We start from the raw sequence: 25,020 nt of genomic DNA on the forward strand, positions 1-25,020 counted from the left end.
AACTGTTACTCCAGATTTAATTTAATGCAGAATCTTTAAAATTCAAATCATTAATTCCCTTTAATACACATTTCGATGTCCCCTTAAAATAATTATGTTTTTGAACATGTACTGATTGCATTTATTTAATTGGCCTACCTTGGAAGAAAACCTATTTACAAATAACCAGTAGAAACAGCCAAAATATACTCCATCTTGAAACAGCCAAAATATACTCCATCTTGAAACAGCCAAAATACACTCCATCTAGAAACAGCCAAAATATACTCCATCTAGAAACAGCCAAAATATACTCCATCTAGAAACAGCCAAAATACACTCCATCTAGAAACAGCCAAAATATACTCCATCTAGAAACAGCCAAAATATACTCCATCTAGAAACAGCCAAAATATACTCCATCTAGAAACAGCCAAAATATACTCCATCTAGAAACAGCCAAAATATACTCCATCTAGAAACAGCCAAAATATACTCCATCTAGAAACAGCCAAAATATACTCCATCTAGAAACAGCCAAAATATACTCCATCTAGAAACAGCCAAAATACACTCCATCTAGAAACAGCCAAAATATACTCCATCTAGAAACAGCCAAAATATACTCCATCTAGAAACAGCCAAAATATACTCCATCTTGAAACAGCCAAAATATCCTCCATCTTGAAACAGCCAAAATATACTCCATCTAGAAACAGCCAAAATATACTCCATCTAGAAACAGCCAAAATATCCTCCATCTTGAAACAGCCAAAATATACTCCATCTAGAAACAGCCAAAATATACTCCATCTTGAAACAGCCAAAATATACTCCATCTAGAAACAGCCAAAATATACTCCATCTTGAAACAGCCAAAATATACTCCATCTTGAAACAGCCAAAATACACTCCATCTTGAAACAGCCAAAATATACTCCATCTAGAAACAGCCAAAATATACTCCATCTTGAAACAGCCAAAATATACTCCATCTTGAAACAGCCAAAATATACTCCATCTTGAAACAGCCAAAATATACTCCATCTAGAAACAGCCAAAATATACTCCATCTTGAAACAGCCAAAATATACTCCATCTAGAAACAGCCAAAATATACTCCATCTAGAAACAGCCAAAATATACTCCATCTAGAAACAGCCAAAATATACTCCATCTTGAAACAGCCAAAATATACTCCATCTTGAAACAGCCAAAATATACTCCATCTAGAAACAGCCAAAATATACTCCATCTTGAAACAGCCAAAATACACTCCATCTAGAAACAGCCAAAATACACTCCATCTAGAAACAGCCAAAATATACTCCATCTTGAAACAGCCAAAATATACTCCATCTAGAAACAGCCAAAATATACTCCATCTAGAAACAGCCAAAATATACTCCATCTTGAAACAGCCAAAATATACTCCATCTAGAAACAGCCAAAATATACTCCATCTTGAAACAGCCAAAATATACTCCATCTAGAAACAGCCAAAATATACTCCATCTTGAAACAGCCAAAATATACTCCATCTAGAAACAGCCAAAATATACTCCATCTAGAAACAGCCAAAATACACTCCATCTTGTTATGTTCAAGTGTTCAATACAAGGCTCCCTTGTGAAAGAGACCTCGTTCTCAATGGTGACTCCCTGCTTAAATAAAAGGTCAAATAAATCAAATAAGTAAATGGAAGACTTTTATTTTGAAGTGTTTTGCTTGATTTGGACCCGTTAATGTTGCTGATTTCACAGATCTACTTGACTGATTGATCGTCTCTGTCTTTATTAGAAGACTTGTGTGTGAGTACTAGGCAGAATAAATCATCTTGCACGGAATGATAACCCTGTGGTTTCTCTGACCCAGGTACAGCCTCCCACCCTGCCAACATCATGACCACCCTGTGGTTTCTCTGACCCAGGTACAGCCTCCCACCCTGCCAACATCATGACCACCCTGTGGTTTCTCTGACCCAGGTACAGCCTCCCACCCTGCCAACATCATGACCACCCTGTGGTTTCTCTGACCCAGGTACAGCCTCCCACCCTGCCGACATCATGACCACCCTGTGGTTTCTCTGACCCAGGTACAGCCTCCCACCCTGCCGACATCATGACCACCCTGTGGTTTCTCTGACCCAGGTACAGCCTCCCACCCTGCCGACATCATGACCACCCTGTGGTTTCTCTGACCCAGGTACAGCCTCCCACCCTGCCGACATCATGACCACCCTGTGGTTTCTCTGACCCAGGTACAGCCTCCCACCCTGCCGACATCATGACCACCCTGTGGTTTCTCTGACCCAGGTACAGCCTCCCACCCTGCCAACATCATGACCACCCTGTGGTTTCTCTGACCCAGGTACAGCCTCCCACCCTGCCAACATCATGACCACCCTGTGGTTTCTCTGACCCAGGTACAGTCTCCCACCCTGCCAACATCATGACCACCCTGTGGTTTCTCTGACCCAGGTACAGCCTCCCACCCTGCCAACATCATGACCACCCTGTGGTTTCTCTGACCCAGGTACAGCCTCCCACCCTGCCGACATCATGACCACCCTGTGGTTTCTCTGACCCAGGTACAGCCTCCCACCCTGCCAACATCATGACCACCCTGTGGTTTCTCTGACCCAGGTACAGCCTCCCACCCTGCCGACATCATGACCACCCTGTGGTTTCTCTGACCCAGGTACAGCCTCCCACCCTGCCAACATCATGACCACCCTGTGGTTTCTCTGACCCAGGTACAGCCTCCCACCCTGCCAACATCATGACCACCCTGTGGTTTCTCTGACCCAGGTACAGCCTCCCACCCTGCCGACATCATGACCACCCTGTGGTTTCTCTGACCCAGGTACAGCCTCCCACCCTGCCAACATCATGACCACCCTGTGGTTTCTCTGACCCAGGTACAGCCTCCCACCCTGCCAACATCATGACCACCCTGTGGTTTCTCTGACCCAGGTACAGCCTCCCACCCTGCCGACATCATGACCACCCTGTGGTTTCTCTGACCCAGGTACAGCCTCCCACCCTGCCGACATCATGACCACCCTGTGGTTTCTCTGACCCAGGTACAGCCTCCCACCCTGCCGACATCATGACCACCCTGTGGTTTCTCTGACCCAGGTACAGCCTCCCACCCTGCCAACATCATGACCACCCTGTGGTTTCTCTGACCCAGGTACAGCCTCCCACCCTGCCGACATCATGACCACCCTGTGGTTTCTCTGACCCAGGTACAGCCTCCCACCCTGCCGACATCATGACCACCCTGTGGTTTCTCTGACCCAGGTACAGCCTCCCACCCTGCCAACATCATGACCATGTACAGTAAGAGAGTGGAAGATAACTAAGAACCTCCAACATGTTAAGAACCCCCTCCAGAGGGCAACCTCCAACATGTTAAGAACCCCCTCCAGAGGGCAACCTCCAACATGTTAAGAACCCCCTCCAGAGGGCAACCTCCAACATGTTAGAACCCCTCCAGAGGGCAACCTCCAACATGTTAAGAACCCCATCCAGAGGGCAACCTTCAACATGTTAAGAACCCCCTCCAGAGGGCAACCTCCAACATGTTAAGAACCCCCTCCAGAGGGCAACCTCCAACATGTTAAGAACCCCATCCAGAGGGCAACCTCCAACATGTTAAGAACCCCCTCCAGAGGGCAACCTCCAACATGTTAAGAACCCCCTCCAGAGGGCAACCTCCAACATGTTAAGAACCTCCTCCAGAGGGCAACCTTCAACATGCAACCTCCGACGTGTTCGTTATGTGTGACCAATCACAGATCCAGAATTTGAAAGTAGCCTTTAACATGACCAACCAGAACAAAGACAAATTCATCGACAAAGAGGACCTGCACAACAAACTATCACGGATTACAAAGGGAAACAGCGGTGAGCTGCCCAGTGACGCGATCCTACCAGACTAGCTAAATGCGCTCTATGCTCGTTTCGAGGCAAGCAACACTGAACCATGCGTGAACACATTCTCCGTAGCTGATCTGAGTAAGACCTTTAAATAGGGATGCTGCCACCACCGTGCTTCACCGTAGGGATGCTGTCACCACCATGCTTCACCGTAGGGATGCTGCCACCACCGTGCTTCACCGTAGGGATGCTGCCACCACCATGCTTCACCGTAGGGATGCTGCCACCACCGTGCTTCACCGTAGGGATGCTGCCACCACCGTGCTTCACCGTAGGGATGCTGTCACCACCATGCTTCACCGTAGGGAATGCTGCCACAACCATGCTTCACCGTAGGGATGGTGCCAGGTTTCTTCCAGATGTGACGCTTGGCATTCAGGCCAAATAGTTCAATCTTGGTTTCATCAAACCAGAGAATCTTGTTTCTTTAGGTGCCTTTTGGCAAACTCCAAGTGGGCTGTCATGTGCCTTTTACTGAGGAGTGGCTTCTGTCTGGCCACTCTACCATAAAGGCCTGATTGGTGGAGTGCTGCAGAGATGGTTGTCCTTCTGGAAGGTTCTCCCATCTCCACAGAATGACCATCGGGTTCTTGGTCACCTCCTTGACCAAGGCCCTTCTCCCCCGATGGCTGGGCAGACAGCTCTAGGAAGAGTCTTGGTGGCTCCAAACTTCTTCCATTTAGAATGAAGTAGGCCACTGTGTTCAATGCTGAATAATTATTTTGGTACCTATTCCCAGATCTATGTCTCGATACTATCCTGTCTTGGAGTTCTATGGACAATTCCTTCGACCTCATGGCTTGGTTTACAAATCATGTCCAATCAATTGAATTTACCACAGGTGAACACTCCAATCAAGTTGTAGAAACAGGATGCACCTGAGCTCAATTTGGGGTCTCATAGCAAAGGGTCTGAATACTTATGTAAATAAGGTATTTCTGTTTCTTATTTTTATAAATGAGCAAACATTTCTAAAAACCTGTTTTCGCGTTGTCATTATGGGGTAGTGTGTGTAGATTGATGAGATTATTTAATTAATTTTAGAATAAGTCTATAACGTAAGTAAATGTGGAGAAGGGGGAAGGGGTCTGAATACTTATGTGGAGAAGGGGGAAGGGGTCTGAATACTTCCTGAATAGTCTGTATAAAGGTGTGAAAGTGAAGACATGTTGGATTTGTTAACCTGCTGAGTGAATGGATAGAATACACTGGACTGCATCTGAAACACCATATTCAACATGGCTGCGTTTACACAGCCAACACAATTATAATATTATTCCCACTAATTGCGTCTTTTGATCAACTAGATTAGCTATTTTGTCAAAAATTGGGGAAAAGATCAGAATGTAACTGTGTAAATGCAGCTAAAAAGTGCTGGGGGCTAGTGCCCTACTTTGACCAGGGTGCTGGGGGCTAGTGCCCTACTTTGACTAGGGTGCTGGGTGCTAGTGCCCTACTTTTGACCAGGGTGCTGGTCGCTAGTGCCCTACTTTTGACCAGGGTGCTGGGGGCTAGTGCCCTACTTTGACTAGGGTGCTGGTGGCTAGTGCCCTACTTTGACTAGGGTGCTGGGGGCTAGTGCCCTACTTTGACTAGGGTGCTGGGGGCTAGTGCCCTACTTTTGACCAGGGTGCTGGTCGCTAGTGCCCTACTTTTGACCAGGGTGCTGGGGGCTAGTGCCCTACTTTGACTAGGGTGCTGGTGGCTAGTGCCCTACTTTGACTAGGGTGCTGGGGGCTAGTGCCCTACTTTTACTAGGGTGCTGGGGGCTAGTGCCCTACTTTGACCAGGGTGCTGGGGGCTAGTGCACTACTTTGACCAGGGTGCTGGGGGCTAGTGCCCTACTTTTGACCAGGGTGCTGGGGGCTAGTGCCCTACTTTTGACCAGGGTGCTGGGGGCTAGTGCCCTACTTTGACTAGGGTGCTGGTGGCTAGTGCCCTACTTTGACTAGGGTGCTGGGGGCTAGTGCCCTACTTTTACTAGGGTGCTGGGGGCTAGTGCCCTACTTTGACCAGGGTGCTGGGGGCTAGTGCACTACTTTGACCAGGGTGCTGGGGGCTAGTGCCCTACTTTTGACCAGGGTGCTGGGGACTAGTGCCCTACTTTGACCAGGGTGCTGGGGGCTAGTGCCCTACTTTGACCAGGGTGCTGGGGGCTAGTGCCCTACTTTGACCAGGGTGCTGGGGGCTAGTGCCCTACTTTGACCAGGGTGCTGGTCGCTAGTGCCCTACTTTGACCAGGGTGCTGGGGGCTAGTGCCCTACTTTGACCAGGGTGCTGGGGGCTAGGGCCCTACTTTGACCAGGGTGCTGGGGGCTAGTGCACTACTTTGACCAGGGTGCTGGGGGCTAGTGCCCTACTTTGACCAGGGTGCTGGGGGGCTAGTGCCCTACTTTGGCCAGGGTGCTGGGGGCTAGTGCCCTACTTTGACCAGGGTGCTGGGGGCTAGTGCCCTACTTTGACCAGGGTGCTGGAGGCTGGTGCCCTACTTTGACCAGGGTGCTGGAGGCTAGTGCCCTACTTTGACCAGGGTGCTGGAGGCTAGTGCCCTACTTTGACCAGGGTGCTGGAGGCTGGTGCCCTACTTTGACCAGGGTGCTGGGGGCTAGTGCCCTACTTTGGCCAGGGTGCTGGGGGCTAGTGCCCTACTTTGACCAGGGTGCTAGTGCCCTACTTTGACCAGGGTGCTGGGGGCTAGTGCCCTACTTTGGCCAGGGTGCTGGGGGCTAGTGCCCTACTTTGACCAGGGTGCTAGTGCCCTACTTTGACCAGGGTGCTGGGGGCTAGTGCCCTACTTTGGCCAGGGTGCTGGAGGCTAGTGCCCTACTTTGGCCAGGGTGCTGGGGGCTAGTGCACTATATTATCACAGGATACCAGTTCAGACAGACTACACAGTTTAAATCACAACAGCTTTTTATCTGAAACGACACACTATAACATGGTTCCACTAGGCAGTCAGCATTACACCCTGTCACTGGTCAGACTGACCATTAGTGACATCACATCCTGTCACTAGAAAGCAGTACAGAATCAGTCACCAGCTCAATATCAGCAGTCTCTTTGTAATAGCAACACCTATCAGCAAACACCACACATTTTCAAAGTCTGACAGTGTTCTGGTGAGATTGACTGGTCTGTATGATAAGAGCGTCTGCTAAATGACTTAAATGTAAATGTAAATGTTGGGACAACATGCTCTACCTTATCATGCCACCAGAGGGCACTATAACCATTATAAACACTACAGGCCTAGTCTTGATAGACGCAGTCTATGAGCTCAGCAAACACCACACATTTTCAAAGTCTGAAGGATTATTTCATTTTTGGTTCTTTTACTTTGTTAAAATATCCTACATACACAGCACCCTTTTCTTAAGTCCCTGGGGACCAAAGGCTGCAACAGTCAGTGTTGTCTTCTCTACCCCAGCACACACACGGAGGGCTCAGTAGAAGGGTACTCTGCTGCATGTTGCTAAATAAATACACTAGAACAGCTCATAAATGTCACTCCTTATTTAGTGTCCTTGCTTTGGCCTGATAGGGCTCCCACATAGGTCTCTGTCCCAAACTAAAGCACTACGTTGGAATAGGGTTCCACTAGAGGTGTCCTCGAGGTGCTCCAGGCCTGGAGAGAGATGACTCCACTAGAGGTGTCCTCGAGGTGCTCCAGGCCTGGAGAGAGATGACTCTACTAGAGGTGTCCTCGAGGTGCTCCAGGCCTGGAGAGAGATGACTCCACTAGAGGTGTCCTCGAGCTGCTCCAGGCCTGGAGAGAGATGACTCTACTAGAGGTGTCCTCGAGGTGCTCCAGGCCTGGAGAGAGATGACTCCACTAGAGGTGTCCTCGAGCTGCTCCAGGCCTGGAGAGAGATGACTCCACTAGAGGTGTCCTCGAGCTGCTCCAGGCCTGGAGTGAGATGACTCCACTAGAGGTGTCCTCGAGCTGCTCCAGGCCTGGAGTGAGATGACTCCACTAGAGGTGTCCTCGAGCTGCTCCAGGCCTGGAGAGAGATGACTCCACTAGAGTTGTCCTCGAGCTGCTCCAGGCCTGGAGAGAGATGACTCCACTAGAGTTGTCCTCGAGCTGCTCCAGGCCTGGAGAGAGATGACTCCACTAGAGGTGTCCTCGAGCTGCTCCAGGCCTGGAGAGAGATGACTCTACTAGAGGTGTCCTCGAGCTGCTCCAGGCCAATCACTTTTTGACAGCATCCCTTTTGATTTAAACACAACACAGGGTTATCATACGATTTAATAATTTCTTGAAAAAAATATGTTTTAATAAAAATGTGGACATAATTTAATGCTTTAACATAAATTATCTAAGAAAGTGTAAAACTCTTTTTCATATCTGCATGTTGTAGCTTAGACCCTGTTTCACATCATCTGAGGTTGTGTTGTCCATCGGAATGGGTGTCATACATTCTAATAGGTCAACTTTGAGCACCTTTATGTCTTCGATGTTTTGGCATTCAGGTCCCGAAAGTCACTTTCTGACCACTTCTACAATGGGTGACTACGTATGGAAGGTTTTGTTCAAATTGAAAGGGATGCTATCAAAAGGTCATCGAAATCAAATGGATTTCCCCAGATCCCAGATGGTGACTCAGTGGAGACCAGGGCAGGGACAGAGACGTGGAGACCAGGGCAGGGACAGAGACGTGGAGACCAGGGCAGGGACAGAGATGTGGAGACCAGGGCAGGGACAGAGACGTGGAGACCAGGGCAGGGACAGAGACGTGGAGACCAGGGCAGGGACAGAGACGTGGAGACCAGGGCAGGGACAGAGACGTGGAGACCAGGGCAGGGACAGAGACGTGGAGACCAGGGCAGGGACAGAGACGTGGAGACCAGGGCAGGGACAGAGACGTGGAGACCAGGGCAGGGACAGAGACAGAGATGTGGAGACCAGGGCAGGGACAGAGACAGAGATGTGGAGACCAGGGCAGGGACAGAGACAGAGATGTGGAGACCAGGGCAGGGACAGAGATGTGGAGACCAGGGCAGGGACAGAGATGTGGAGACCAGGGCAGGGATAGAGATGTGGAGACCAGGGCAGGGACAGAGATGTGGAGACCAGGGCAGGGACAGAGATGTGGAGACCAGGGCAGGGACAGAGACGTGGAGACCAGGGCAGGGACAGAGACGTGGAGACCAGGGCAGGGACAGAGACATGGAGACCAGGGCAGGGACAGAGACGTGGAGACCAGGGCAGGGACAGAGACAGAGATGTGGAGACCAGGGCAGGGACAGAGATGTGGAGACCAGGGCAGGGACAGAGATGTGGAGACCAGGGCAGGGACAGAGACGTGGAGACCAGGGCAGGGACAGAGACGTGGAGACCAGGGCAGGGACAGAGACAGAGATGTGGAGACCAGGGCAGGGACAGAGATGTGGAGACCAGGGCAGGGACAGAGACAGAGATGTGGAGACCAGGGCAGGGACAGAGATGTGGAGCAGCTTGGAGATGGACATGACAGCAGATCCCAGATGGTGACCCAGTAGATCTCTGTGAACTAGTAGATCTAAGAATCTGCCAGGGCCAGGTTCTTAGACTGGATCTTAGCCAAGTGGTCTAAAATCCCTGCTTCAATCTTGTCACACTGAGCCAGGAATCCCTGGAGGAGGAGGAACAGGAAGAGGAGACAGCGGATATTCTTAGATCATCGTAGTAACCCTATAAAAACTAGTAACAACTTATTAACAGCATGGTTTTATATTACTCAAGTGGAACAAGGACCTACTTGATCACTCAGAGTTCATCAGAAATGAAAACAGACTCACCTGAACTGTTTTCACTAGACCCTTTTTCTTCATCCGACAGTCACCAAAGTTCTCTGGTAAAGTCTGTTAACACGACACAGTTGTTTTAGTGGTTACAGAGGAAGCTGTGATAAGACCAGCAGCTAGGGATTCTCTAATCTGTGTGACCAGTCCACCTGACTAGAACTACATGTGCTTGTTAATAGGGTTGTGTTACCATAGAGTCCACCTGCTTTAGGAGCAGGCCTAAATTACTGTATGAGGGTTAAGGGGACCAGAACTACGTGTAGGAGGGTTAGGGGGACCAGTACTAAGTGTAGGAGGGTTATGTTACCATAGAGTCCACCTGCTTTAGGAGCAGGCCTAAATTACTGTATGAGGGTTAAGGGGACCAGAACTACGTGTAGGAGGGTTAAGGGGACCAGAACTACGTGTAGGAGGTTAAGAGGACCAGTACTAAGTGTAGGAGGGTTATGTTACCATAGAGTCCACCTGCTTTAGGAGCAGGCCTAAATTACTGTATGAGGGTTAGGGGGACCAGTACTAAGTGTAGGAGGGTTAAGAGGACCAGTACTAAGTGTAGGAGGGTTATGTTACCATAGAGTCCACCTGCTTTAGGAGCAGGCCTAAATTACTGTATGAGGGTTAGGGGGACCAGAACTACGTGTAGGAGGGTTAGGGGGACCAGAACTACGTATAGGAGGGTTAAGGGGACCAGCACTAAGTGTAGGAGGGTTAATGGGACCAGTACTAAGTGTAGGAGGGTTAAGGGGACCAGTACTAAGTGTAGGAGGGTTAAGAGGACCAGTACTAAGTGTAGGAGGGTTAAGGGGACCAGTACTAAGTGTAGGAGGGTTAGGGGGACCAGTACTAAGTGTAGGAGGGTTAAGGGGACCAGTACTAAGTGTAGGAGGGTTAGGGGGACCAGTACTAAGTGTAGGAGGGTTAAGGGGACCAGCACTAAGTGTAGGAGGGTTAATGGGACCAGTACTAAGTGTAGGAGGGTTAAGGGGACCAGTACTAAGTGTAGGAGGGTTAGGGGGACCAGTACTAAGTGTAGGAGGGTTAGGGGGACCAGAACTAAGTGTAGGAGGGTTAGGGGGACCAGTACTAAGTGTAGGAGGGTTAAGGGGACCAGTACTAAGTGTAGGAGGGTTAGGGGGACCAGTACTAAGTGTAGGAGGGTTAAGGGGACCAGTACTAAGTGTAGGAGGGTTAAGAGGACCAGTACTAAGTGTAGGAGGGTTAAGGGGACCAGTACTAAGTGTAGGAGGGTTAAGAGGACCAGTACTAAGTGTAGGAGGGTTAAGGGGACCAGTACTAAGTGTAGGAGGGTTAAGAGGACCAGTACTAAGTGTAGGAGGGTTAAGGGGACCAGTACTAAGTGTAGGAGGGTTAGGGGGACCAGTACTAAGTGTAGGAGGGTTAAGAGGACCAGTACTAAGTGTAGGAGGGTTAGGGGGACCAGAACTACGTGTAGGAGGGTTAGGGGGACCAGTACTAAGTGTAGGAGGGTTAAGGGGACCAGTACTAAGTGTAGGAGGGTTAGGGGGACCAGAACTAAGTGTACGAGGGTTAGGGGGACCAGTACTAAGTGTAGGAGGGTTAGGGGGACCAGAACTACGTGTAGGAGTGTTAGGGGGACCAGTACTAAGTGTAGGAGGGTTAAGGGGACCAGTACTAAGTGTAGGAGGGTTAGGGGGACCAGAACTAAGTGTACGAGGGTTAGGGGGACCAGTACTAAGTGTAGGAGGGTTAGGGGGACCAGTACGAAGTGTAGGAGGGTTAAGAGGACCAGTACGAAGTGTAGGAGGGTTAAGGGGACCAGTACTAAGTGTAGGAGGGTTAAGAGGACCAGTACGAAGTGTAGGAGGGTTAAGGGGACCAGTACTAAGTGTAGGAGGGTTAAGGGGACCAGTGCAAAGTGTAGGAGGGTTAAGGGGACCAGTGCAAAGTGTAGGAGGGTTAGGGGGACCAGTACGAAGTGTAGGAGGGTTAAGGGGACCAGAACTAAGTGTAGGAGGGTTAAGGGGACCAGAACTAAGTGTAGGAGGGTTAAGAGGACCAGTACTAAGTGTAGGAGGGTTAAGGGGACCAGAACTAAGTGTAGGAGGGTTAAGGGGACCAGAACTAAGTGTAGGAGGGTTAAGGGGACCAGAACTAAGTGTAGGAGGGTTAAGAGGACCAGTATGAAGTGTAGGAGGGTTAAGGGGACCAGAACTAAGTGTAGGAGGGTTAAGGGGACCAGTACTAAGTGTAGGAGGGTTAGGGGGACCAGTACTAAGTGTAGGAGGGTTAAGGGGACCAGTACTAAGTGTAGGAGGGTTAAGAGGACCAGTACTAAGTGTAGGAGGGTTAAGGGGACCAGTACTAAGTGTAGGAGGGTTAAGGGGACCAGTACTAAGTGTAGGAGGGTTAAGGGGACCAGTACTAAGTGTAGGAGGGTTAAGGGGACCAGTACTAAGTGTAGGAGGGTTAAGGGGACCAGTACTAAGTGTAGGAGGGTTAGGGGGACTAGTACGAAGTGTATGAGGGTTAAGGGGACCAGTACTAAGTGTAGGAGGGTTAGGGGGACCAGCACTAAGTGTAGGAGGGTTAGGGGGACCAGCACTAAGTGTAGGAGGGTTAAGGGGACCAGCACTAGGTGTAGGAGGGTTAAGTGTAGGAGGGTTAAGGGGACCAGCACTAGGTGTAGGAGGGTTAAGGGGACCAGTACGAAGTGTAGGAGGGTTAAGGGGACCAGCACTAGGTGTAGGAGGGTTAAGGGGACCAGCACTAGGTGTAGGAGGGTTAAGGGGACCAGTACGAAGTGTAGGAGGGTTAAGGGGACCAGTACTAAGTGTAGGAGGGTTAAGTGTAGGAGGGTTAGGGGGACCAGCACTAAGTGTAGGAGGGTTAAGTGTAGGAAGGTTAAGGGGACCAGCACTAAGTGTAGGAGGGTTAGGGGGACCAGCACTAAGTGTAGGAGGGTTAATGGGACCAGCACTAGGTGTAGGAGGGTTAATGGGACCAGTACTAAGTGTAGGATGGTTAAGGGGACCAGTACGAAGTGTAGGAGGGTTAAGGGGACCAGCACTAGGTGTAGGAGGGTTAGGGGGACCAGCACTAAGTGTAGGAGGGTTAAGGGGACCAGCACTAAGTGTAGGAGGGTTAGGGGGACCAGTACTAAGTGTAGGAGGTTTAAGGGGACCAGAACTAAGTGTAGGAGGGTTAGGGGGACCAGCACTAAGTGTAGGAGGGTTAGGGGGACCAGTACTAAGTGTAGGAGGGTTAGAGGGACCAGTACTAAGTGTAGGAGGGTTAAGGGGACCAGAACTAAGTGTAGGAGGGTTAGGGGGACCAGCACTAAGTGTAGGAGGGTTAAGTGTAGGAGGGTTAGGGGGACCAGCACTAGGTGTAGGAGGGTTAAGTGTAGGAGGGTTAGGGGGACCAGCACTAGGTGTAGGAGGGTTAAGTGTAGGAGGGTTAGGGGGACCAGCACTAGGTGTAGGAGGGTTAGGGGGACCAGTACTAAGTGTAGGATGGTTAAGGGGACCAGTACTAAGTGTAGGAGGGTTAAGGGGACCAGTACTAAGTGTAGGAGGGTTAAGGGGACCAGTACTAAGTGTAGGAGGGTTAAGTGTAGGAGGGTTAAGGGGACCAGTACTAAGTGTAGGAGGGTTAGGGGGACCAGCACTAGGTGTAGGAGGGTTAGGGGGACCAGTACTAAGTGTAGGAGGGTTAAGGGGACCAGCACTAGGTGTAGGAGGGTTAGGGGGACCAGTACTAAGTGTAGGAGGGTTAGGGGGACCAGCACTAGGTGTAGGAGGGTTAGGGGGACCAGCACTAGGTGTAGGAGGGTTAAGTGTAGGAGGGTTAGGGGGACCAGGACTAGGTGTAGGAGGGTTAAGGGGACCAGCACTAAGTGTAGGAGGGTTAAGGGGACCAGTGCTAAGTGTAGGAGAGTTAAGTGTAGGAGGGTTAGGGGGACCAGGACTAGGTGTAGGAGGGTTAGGGGGACCAGTACTAAGTGTAGGAGGGTTAATGGGACCAGCACTAAGTGTAGGAGGGTTAGGGGGACCAGTACTAAGTGTAGGAGGGTTAGGGGGACCAGTACTAAGTGTAGGAGGGTTAGGGGGACCAGTACTAAGTGTAGGAGGGTTAATGGGACCAGCACTAGGTGTAGGAGGGTTAAGGGGACCAGTACTAAGTGTAGGAGGGTTAGGGGGACCAGTACTAAGTGTAGGAGGGTTAGGGGGACCAGCACTAAGTGTAGGAGGGTTAGGGGGACCAGTACTAAGTGTAGGAGGGTTAAGGGGACCAGCACTAGGTGTAGGAGGGTTAAGTGTAGGAGGGTTAGGGGGACCAGCACTAGGTGTAGGAGGGTTAGGGGGACCAGTACTAAGTGTAGGAGGGTTAGGGGGACCAGTACGGAGTGTAGGAGGGTTAAGGGGACCACTACTAAGTGTAGGAGGGTTAAGGGGACCAGTACTAAGTGTAGGAGGGTTAAGGGGACCAGAACTAAGTGTAGGAGGGTTAAGGGGACCAGTACTAAGTGTAGGAGGGTTAGGGGGACCAGTACTAAGTGTAGGAGGGTTAAGGGGACCAGTACTAAGTGTAGGAGGGTTATGTTACCATAGAGTCCACCTGCTCTAGAATCTTCATGAACTGTTCAGATGCCACCTTCACTCTTTGGTCCATTCTCCCCAGCGCCTCAGCCTGCAGGTCTTTAGCTAGGAACCCCTATAGAACAACAGTAACAGGAAAGTACAAAGAAAAGCTCCTGTGTACATGTAATGTGTAGATACTGTGTGGGTGCTGACAAGTGCAGGCTCTTGCTTCACTCTCTCCGGGCATTATCTGTGCCAGCACTACTGCTGGGTCTCAGTTTGGTAAGGATGCCAACGTTGAACCAGGACCATACCAGTAATACTCCTTAGTATTGTGGCAAGGACACAAAACACGATGCGGATTTAACTTGTCTAGGAAACAAACATCATAGAGTCACATGTATTTATTTTCTAAGCATATAGCACACAATATTTGACATAGAAAGAGTTGTGTGCTTCCTGGTTTAGTATCATCACAGTCCTAGTATATATTGACATGTAAAGTGCCTTCGGAAAGTATTCTTCCTTACTAGACTTATTCCACATTTTGTTGTGTTTCAGCCTGAATGGATTCAATCTTTTTCTTCTACACATAATACCCTATAATGACAAAGTGAAAACATGTTTTTAGACATTTTTAGAAATGTATTCAAAATTAAATACAGAAATATTTCATTTACTTTGTAGAATCACCTTTTTGCAGTGATTACAGCTGTGAGTCTCTCTGGGTAAGTCTCTAAGAGCTGTGAGTCTTTCTGGGTAAGTCTCTAAGAGCTGTGAGTCTTTCTGGGTAAGTCTCTAAGAGCTGTGAGTCTTTCTGGGTAAGTCTCTAAGAGCTGTGAGTCTCTCTGGGTAAGTCTCTAAGAGCTGTGAGTCTCTCTGGGTAAGTCTCTAAGAGCTGTGAGTCTCTCTGGGTGAGTCTCTAAGAGCTGTGAGTCTCTCTGGGTAAGTCTCTAAGAGCTGTGAGTCTTTCTGGGTGAGTCTCTAAGAGCTGTGAGTCTCTCTGGGTAAGTCTCTAAGAGCTGTGAGTCTCTCTGGGTGAGTCTCTAAGAGCTGTGAGTCTCTCTGGGTAAGTCTCTAAGAGCTGTGAGTCTCTCTGGGTGAGTCTCTAAGAGCTGTGAGTCTTTCTGGGTGAGTCTCTAAGAGCTGTGAGTCTCTCTGGGTGAGTCTCTAAGAGCTGTGAGTCTCTCTGGGTAAGTCTCTAAGAGCTGTGAGTCTCTCTGGGTGAGTCTCTAAGAGCTGTGAGTCTTTCTGGGTAAGTCTCTAAGAGCTGTGAGTCTTTCTGGGTAAGTCTCTAAGAGCTGTGAGTCTCTCTGGGTAAGTCTCTAAGAGCTGTGAGTCTCTCTGGGTAAGTCTCTAAGAGCTGTGAGTCTCTCTGGGTAAGTCTCTAAGAGCTGTGAGTCTTTCTGGGTAAGTCTCTAAGAGCTGTGAGTCTCTCTGGGTAAGTCTCTAAGAGCTGTGAGTCTCTCTGGGTAAGTCTCTAAGAGCTGTGAGTCTTTCTGGGTAAGTCTCTAAGAGCTGTGAGTCTTTCTGGGTAAGTCTCTAAGAGCTGTGAGTCTCTCTGGGTAAGTCTCTAAGAGCTGTGAGTCTTTCTGGGTAAGTCTCTAAGAGCTGTGAGTCTTTCTGGATAAGTCTCTAAGAGTGATTACAGCCGTGAGTCTTTCTGGGTGAGTCTCTAAGAGTGATTACAGCTGTGAGTCTTTCTGGATAAGTCTCTAAGAGTGATTACAGCTGTGAGTCTTTCTGGATAAGTCTCTAAGAGTGATTACAGCTGTGAGTCTTTCTGGATAAGTCTCTAAGAGTGATTACAGCCGTGAGTCTTTCTGGGTGAGTCTCTAAGAGTGATTACAGCTGTGAGTCTTTCTGGGTGAGTCTCTAAGAGCTGTGAGTCTCTCTGGGTAAGTCTCTAAGAGCTGTGAGTCTTTCTGGATAAGTCTCTAAGAGTGATTACAGCTGTGAGTCTTTCTGGATAAGTCTCTAAGAGTGATTCCAGCTGTGAGTCTTTCTGGGTGAGTCTCTAAGAGCTGTGAGTCTTTCTGGGTAAGTCTCTAAGAGCTGTGAGTCTTTCTGGGTAAGTCTCTAAGAGCTGTGAGTCTCTCTGGGTAAGTCTCTAAGAGCTGTGAGTCTCTCTGGGTAAGTCTCTAAGAGCTGTGAGTCTCTCTGGGTAAGTCTCTAAGAGCTGTGAGTCTTTCTGGGTAAGTCTCTAAGAGCTGTGAGTCTCTCTGGGTAAGTCTCTAAGAGCTGTGAGTCTCTCTGGGTAAGTCTCTAAGAGCTGTGAGTCTTTCTGGGTAAGTCTCTAAGAGCTGTGAGTCTTTCTGGGTAAGTCTCTAAGAGCTGTGAGTCTCTCTGGGTAAGTCTCTAAGAGCTGTGAGTCTTTCTGGGTAAGTCTCTAAGAGCTGTGAGTCTTTCTGGATAAGTCTCTAAGAGTGATTACAGCCGTGAGTCTTTCTGGGTGAGTCTCTAAGAGTGATTACAGCTGTGAGTCTTTCTGGATAAGTCTCTAAGAGTGATTACAGCTGTGAGTCTTTCTGGATAAGTCTCTAAGAGTGATTACAGCTGTGAGTCTTTCTGGATAAGTCTCTAAGAGTGATTACAGCCGTGAGTCTTTCTGGGTGAGTCTCTAAGAGTGATTACAGCTGTGAGTCTTTCTGGGTGAGTCTCTAAGAGCTGTGAGTCTCTCTGGGTAAGTCTCTAAGAGCTGTGAGTCTTTCTGGATAAGTCTCTAAGAGTGATTACAGCTGTGAGTCTTTCTGGATAAGTCTCTAAGAGTGATTCCAGCTGAGTCTTTCTGGGTGAGTCTCTAAGAGTGATTACAGCTGTGAGTCTTTCTGGGTAAGTCTCTAAGAGTGATTACAGCTGAGTCTTTCTGGGTGAGTCTCTAAGAGTGATTACAGCTGTCAGTCTTTCTGGGTAAGTCTCTAAGAGTGATTACAGCCGTGAGTTTTTCTGGGTGAGTCTCTAAGAGTGATTACATTACATTTACATTTAAGTCATTTAGCAGACGCTCTTATCCAGAGCGACTTACAAATTGGTGCGTTCACCTTAAGACATCCAGTGGAACACCCACTTTACAATAGTGCATCTAAATCTTTTAAGGGGGGAGGTGAGAAGGATTACTTTATCCTATCCTAGGTATTCCTGAAAGAGGTGGGGTTTCAGGTGTCTCCGGAAGGTGGCTAAGAGTGATGACAGCTGTGAGTCTTTCTGGATAAGTCTCTAAGAGCGATTACAGCTGTCAGTCTTTCTGGGTAAGTCTCTAAGAGCTTTGCACACCTGGATTTTACAATATTTGCCCATTCATCTTTAAATTCTTCAAACTCTGACAAGTTGATTGCTGATCATTCAAGTCTTGTTTTTTTATAGCAGATTTATGTCAAAACTATAACTATAACTAAACTCAGGAACATTCCATGAGGTCTGCACAACGCATCACCGGGGGCAAACTACCTGCCCTCCAGGACACCTACACCACCCGATGTTACAGGAAGGGCATAAAGATCATCAAGGACAGCAACCACCCGAGCCACTGCCTGTTCACCCCGCTATCATCCAGAAGGCGAGGTCAGTACAGGTGCATCAAAGCAGGGACCGAGAGACTGAAAAACAGCTTCTATCTCAAGGCCATCAGACTGTTAAACAGCCACCACTAACATTGAGAGGCTGCTGCCAACACACTGACTCAACTCTCTGGCCACTTTAATAATGGAATTGATGTAAAATATATCACTAGCCACTTTAAACAATGCTACTTAATATAATGTTTACATACCCTACATTATTCATCTCATATGTATACGTATATAATGTACTCTATATCATCTACTGCATCTTTATGTAATACATGTATCACTAGCCACTTTAAACTATGCCACTTTGTTTACTTTGTCTACATACTCATCTCATATGTAAATACTGTACTCAATACTATCTACTGTATCTTGCCTATGCTGCTCTGCACCATCACTCATTCATATATCCTTATGTACTTATTCTTTATCCCTTTACACTTGTGTGTATAAGGTAGAAGTTGTGGAATTGTTAGGTTAGATTACTCATTGTTTATTACTGCATTGTCGGAACTAGAAGCACAAGCATTTCACTACACTCGCATTAACATCTGCTAACCATGTGTGTGTGACCATTAACATCTGCTAACCATGTGTGTGTGACCATTAACATCTGCTAACCATGTGTGTGTGACCATTAACATCTGCTAACCATGTGTATGTGACCAATAACATCTGGTAACCATGTGTATGTAACCAATAACATCTGCTAACCATGTGACCAATAACATCTGCTAACCATGTGACCAATAACATCTGCTAACCATGTGACCAATAACATCTGGTAACCATGTGTATGTGACCAATAACATCTGGTAACCATGTGACCAATAACATCTGCTAACCATGTGACCATTAACATCTGGTAACCATGTGTGTGTGACCATTAACATCTGCTAACCATGTGTGTGTGACCAATAACATCTGGTAACCATGTGTATGTGACCAATAACATCTGGTAACCATGTGTGTGTGACCAATAACATCTGGTAACCATGTGTATGTGACCAATAACATCTGGTAACCATGTGTATGTGACCAATAACATCTGGTAACCATGTGTATGTGACCATTAACATCTGGTAACCATGTGACCAATAACATCTGGTAACCATGTGACCAATAACATCTGGTAACCATGTGTATGTGACCAATAACATCTGGTAACCATGTGTATGTGACCATTAACATCTGGTAACCATGTGACCAATAACATCTGGTAACCATGTGTATGTGACCAATAACATCTGGTAACCATGTGACCAATAACATCTGGTAACCATGTGTATGTGACCAATAACATCTGGTAACCATGTGACCAATAACATCTGGTAACCATGTGACCAATAACATCTGGTAACCATGTGACCAATAACATCTGGTAACCATGTGTATGTGACCAATAACATCTGGTAACCATGTGACCAATAACATCTGGTAACCATGTGACCATTAACATCTGGTAACCATGTGACCATTAACATCTGGTAACCATGTGACCAATAACATCTGGTAACCATGTGACCAATAACATCTGGTAACCATGTGACCAATAACATCTGGTAACCATGTGACCAATAACATCTGGTAACCATGTGACCAATAACATCTGGTAACCATGTGACCAATAACATCTGGTAACCATGTGACCAATAACATCTGGTAACCATGTGACCAATAACATCTGTTAACCATGTGACCAATAACATCTGGTAACCATGTGACCAATAACATCTGGTAACCATGTGACCAATAACATCTGGTAACCATGTGACCAATAACATCTGGTAACCATGTGACCAATAACATCTGGTAACCATGTGACCAATAACATCTGTAACCATGTGACCAATAACATCTGGTAACCATGTGACCAATAACATCTGGTAACCATGTGACCAATAACATCTGGTAACCATGTGACCAATAACATCTGGTAACCATGTGACCAATAACATCTGGTAACCATGTGACCAATAACATCTGGTAACCATGTGACCAATAACATCTGGTAACCATGTGACCAATAACATCTGGTAACCATGTGACCAATAACATCTGGTAACCATGTGACCAATAACATCTGGTAACCATGTGACCAATAGAATGTGATTTGATAAGCAACTCCAGTGTAGATTTGTCTTTTAGGTTGTTGTCCTGCTGAAAGGTGAATGTCAACCTTGGCCTATTACTTTAGTGCCTTGTTGCAAACAGGATGCATGTGTGTACTTTTCACTCTGTCAATTAGGTTGTTAATATTGTGGAGTAACTAATGTTGTTGATCCATCCTGTCACAGCCATTAAACTCTGTAACTGTGTCATTGGCCTCAAGGTGAAATCCCTGATCGGTTTCCTTCATCTCCAGCAACTGAGTTAGGAAGGACGCCTGTATCTTTGTAGTGTTAGATTCTGGGTTAAACTTGGAACACAGTATACTCAGAAGTATAGTATCTGAGGAGTGAGGGAGACTGGTTTTTAAATCAAAAGTTAACGGTTATCGGTTACGGGTGGAGATCTTTGGATTAGGCATCAAGGGGGCTGAGGTCAGATCCCCTTAAGGGAGAAACAATGGTTTGTTACCTAATCACGTCGTCTTCCTGTCGAACCCTAATAGATGTACAGATTGGAGAGAAGGAGGAGGGCCTAAATTGGAGTATCTATATATACTTGTGGTGGTGGAAACATGTTCTGTCTAATGCATTGATCCTCTGGGAAGAATTCAACTTGGTTAAGCTTTCATAGTGTCCTTTGAGTTATTTACTGTGATGTAGAACCTAACAGTGGTGACTGGGTGTGTTGATACACCATCCAATGTTAATAACGTCACCATGTTCAAAGGAATATTCAAGAACGGCCTTTTATTTAATTTTTTACCCATCTACCAATAGGTGCCCTTCTTTGCAAGGCACTGAAAAACCTCCCTGGTCACTGTGGTTGAATTTGTGCTTGAAATTCACTCCTCAATTGAGGGAACTTTTATTTATTTAGGCAAGTCAGTTAAGAACAAATTCTTATTTACAACGACGGCCTACAGATGTGTGGGGTACAGAGATGGGGTAGTCATTCAAAACTCCTGAACTTATTTACGCTTATTATTGACTCAAAAGACATTTCAGCTTTAAACATTTGTATCAATTAAAAAAATATTCTACAAACTAAATGTCACTTTGCCATGGGGTATTGTGTGTAGATCAGTGACACGAAATCTTAAGTAAATACATTTTAACTTCGGTCTGTAACAACCAAAAGGTGAAGGCAATGTATATAATATGTAGATATAAAGTATCAGAACATACATTCTTCAGGCCTGTCAGCTCTCCATCCACCTTCTCCAGTTTCTTAGCCGTCTGTTCTACTGACTTCTCAATGTCCTTCAACTTCTTCAGCTCAGACTCCTCCTCTGGGCTGTTCTGAGAGGAGACAACACACAGGTCTGTATTCAAACCATTTTAGGAACCAATGATTAAAAACAAATGTGTGAGTGCCAGTCAGCAGAACTAGGAAGGTCTTACCCTCTTTCCAATCATCATGAGTTTACATCCCGGTTTGATTCCAAAGCTGGACAGACTCTCCTCCATCTCCTTCAGTGACTTCCCTGAAACAACAGGAGAGCATGTTGGGGCTTGAACCAGCTACCCTGTGGTTAGAGGTGAGTGCAATATACTACAACCTGTGCCACTACTAGTCTGTCTGTTTTCCTTATGAAACCCTGTACCATACAGTCCAGACCTCTTGGCAGAGGCTGTAGTAATAGTCTGGCTGCCAGTCTGTCTGTTTTCCTTATGAAACTGCCTAACAATGGACTTGACGTATTACACCTTTAATGAGGTCAGGTGAAGATATCGCTGCAGTCGATTCTGCGAATTTCTGTGGGGTTTTTATGCTGGTCTTAACTTTAAAAAAAAAATTTCACACATAATATTTCCACCATTGTTTCCTATTTAATTTATTTTAATTTTACCTTTATTTAACTAGGCAAGTCAGTTAAGAACAAATTCTTATTTTCAATGACGGCCTTGGGTTAACTGCCTGTTCAGGGGCAGAATGACAGATTTGTACCTTGTCAGCTCGGGGATTTGAACTTGCAACCTTTCGGTTACTAGTCCAACGCTCCAACCACTAGGCTACCCTGCACCCTAGCATTTCACTGTTAGTCTACACCTGTTGTTTACCAAGCATTTCCCTGTTAGTCTACACCTGTTGTTTACCAAGCATTACACTGTTAGTCTACACCTGTTGTTTACCAAGGACCCTTCAGTCAGCATTTCACTGTTAGTCTACACCTGTTGTTGTTAGTCTACACCTGTTGTTTACCAAGCATTTCCCTGTTAGTCTACACCTGTTGTTTACCAAGCATTTCCCTGTTAGTCTCCACCTGTTGTTTACCAAGCATTTCCCTGTTAGTCTACACCTGTTGTTTACCAAGGACCCATCAGTCAGCATTTCCCTGTTAGTCCACACCTGTTGTTTACCAAGGACCCTTCAGTCAGCATTTCACTGTTAGTCCACACCTGTTGTTTACCAAGCATTTCCCTGTTAGTCCACACCTGTTGTTTACCAAGCATTTCCCTGTTAGTCCACACCTGTTGTTTACCAAGGACCCTTCAGTCAGCATTTCCCTGTTAGTCCACACCTGTTGTTTACCAAGCATTTCCCTGTTAGTCTACACCTGTTGTTTACCAAGGACCCATCAGTCAGCATTTCCCTGTTAGTCCACACCTGTTGTTTACCAAGGACCCTTCAGTCAGCATTTCCCTGTTAGTCCACACCTGTTGTTTACCAAGGACCCTTCAGTCAGCATTTCACTGTTAGTCCACACCTGTTGTTTACCAAGCATTTCCCTGTTAGTCCACACCTGTTGTTTACCAAGCATTTCCCTGTTAGTCCACACCTGTTGTTTACCAAGGACCCTTCAGTCAGCATTTCCCTGTTAGTCCACACCTGTTGTTTACCAAGCATTTCCCTGTTAGTCTACACCTGTTGTTTACCAAGGACCCATCAGTCAGCATTTCCCTGTTAGTCCACACCTGTTGTTTACCAAGGACCCATCAGTCAGCATTACACTGTTAGTCTACACCTGTTGTTTACCAAGGACCCTTCAGTCAGCATTTCACTGTTAGTCTACACCTGTTGTTTACCAGGCATTACACTGTTAGTCTACACCTGTTGTTTACCAAGCATTACACTGTTAGTCTACACCTGTTGTTTACCAAGGACCCTTCAGTCAGCATTTCACTGTTAGTCTACACCTGTTGTTTACCAAGGACCCTTCAGTCAGCATTTCCCTGTTAGTCCACACCTGTTGTTTACCAAACATTTCCCTGTTAGTCTACACCTGTTGTTTACCAAGGACCCTTCAGTCAGCATTACACTGTTAGTCTACACCTGTTGTTTACCAAGGACCCTTCAGTCAGCATTACACTGTTAGTCTACACCTGTTGTTTACCAAGGACCCTTCAGTCAGCATTACACTGTTAGTCTACACCTGTTGTTTACCAAGGACCCTTCAGTCAGCATTACACTGTTAGTCTACACCTGTTGTTTACCAAGGACCCTTCAGTCAGCATTTCACTGTTAGTCTGCACCTGTTGTTTACCAAGGACCCTTCAGTCAGCATTACACTGTTAGTCTGCACCAGTTGTTTACCAAGCATGTGACATAACATTTCGATTTGTTACTCTACCTTTAAAGATGAGTTTCTGTGCAGGCATCGGGACCCCGGTAACCTGAACCAGAGCATCAGAAAGGTCCTTCAGTATCGGTTCGTTCCCGTCCAGCCCCGTTACCGTGATGCTGTGCTTCGTAGAACCTGCATGGGGGTGAATTAGATGCAGAGTACTTTCATATAGCGGCTACATCAGAGATATTAGCCAGCTACACATCTCAGTAACTGATCGGTGCTTTTAGCAACATACACTAGTGTTGCATTCAATTGTATTGGTTTGCACAAAAACAGTCCATGGGAAGCCAGATGTTAAATACAATTCCATTTCAATTTAGTGTGCCAGTGGGCAGGACGGTTTTGTCATTATGACCGGGGGCAGTTGAGACAAAATATCATATTATTAAACTGACTTCCAAACGTAGGTCTGTTGTAGACCCACTTCCTCTCTGTTTACGTCCAAATGAAGAGTCGTGCTCGTGTGGACGAACAGGGAATAACCTGCGGGGGGCTTTGGCATGGGTAACGTTACGCAGAGAGGTGGTGGGTCTACAACAGACCAGAACGTGTTTCATAACACGACCGGTCTTAAATTCACCGGTTTTAATGACCGACCGTCCTGCCAACCCATCGACAGACAGTACATTCAAATTAAAATCGTATTGATGCCGCGTTCAGATGCCAGTCGGAACTACGAAACTCGGAAACGTGTATTCAGAGTTTCCTAGTTCCGTCTAGCATGTGAACTGACGCATTAACATCTGGCTTCCCAAAGACTGTTTTGGTGCAATCCAATACAATTTAAAGCAAGACTAGTGTACATAAATACACCAGCATTTCAAAAGCACCTAGCAACGTATCTGACAACTACCTGGCTAACTAACATCTCCTGCTGCGTGTAGCCAGCCAGCCCGGAGACTCCGACTATCCGACTACCAGCACCATCTCTTTATCTTCCTTTTACGGGGTAATATACATTAAACAAGCTGCAACATCCAAAGCAAAGTGATTGACTTTACCGTAAGCAACAGTGACCGTCACTGTATTCTCCGCCATTTCTGTGTAGCATGAGTGAAAACGCAAGAGGCCAGGGTTCCGGTTGGAAAGCACGCCATCCCATGTACACGGAGGGGACTGGCGGTACTGCAGCTTCACAGACGCTGTTCGGTTTGAGAAGGGTTACGGGCCCACCCCATACACAACCAATCAGTCGATATAATCGAGAACTATCATCAGAAATCACGCGACATGAATCAGACAGTGAAAAAAGTAACATAAAAAAAACAACAACTGAACAGCCATAGTTCTCGATTATATCGATTGATTGGTATTGAATGGAGTGGCCGGTCATAGCCGGATGTACCGTGGCTCAGGTTAAATCAAATCTAATTTTATTGGTCACATACACATGGTTAGCAGATGTTCATGTGAGTGTAGCAAAATGCTTCTGCTTCTAGTTCCGACAGTGCAGTAATATCTAACATGTAATCTAACAATTCCCCAACAACTACCTGATACAC

The 25,020-nt window shown here is 46.9% G+C and overlaps 1 protein-coding gene across 1 annotated transcript; it reads right to left on the reverse strand.

Moving 5' to 3' along the window:
- Window positions 1–6,818: 6,818 nt before the first annotated feature.
- bag1 (BCL2 associated athanogene 1) lies at window positions 6,819–24,627 on the reverse strand. The gene is made up of 7 exons (XM_029648622.2): window positions 24,520–24,627; window positions 23,522–23,647; window positions 21,351–21,433; window positions 21,135–21,248; window positions 14,298–14,405; window positions 9,705–9,767; window positions 6,819–9,538 (listed from the first exon to the last, which is right to left on the reverse strand). The coding sequence occupies exons 1-7, from the start codon at window positions 24,554–24,556 to the stop codon at window positions 9,446–9,448; spliced, it is 624 nt and encodes a 207-aa protein (XP_029504482.1). The 5' UTR covers window positions 24,557–24,627; the 3' UTR covers window positions 6,819–9,445.
- Between the last annotated feature and the right edge of the window lie 393 nt (window positions 24,628–25,020).

This window comes from Oncorhynchus nerka, linkage group LG9b (assembly GCF_034236695.1).
Source record: "Oncorhynchus nerka isolate Pitt River linkage group LG9b, Oner_Uvic_2.0, whole genome shotgun sequence".
NCBI lineage: Eukaryota > Metazoa > Chordata > Actinopteri > Salmoniformes > Salmonidae > Oncorhynchus > Oncorhynchus nerka.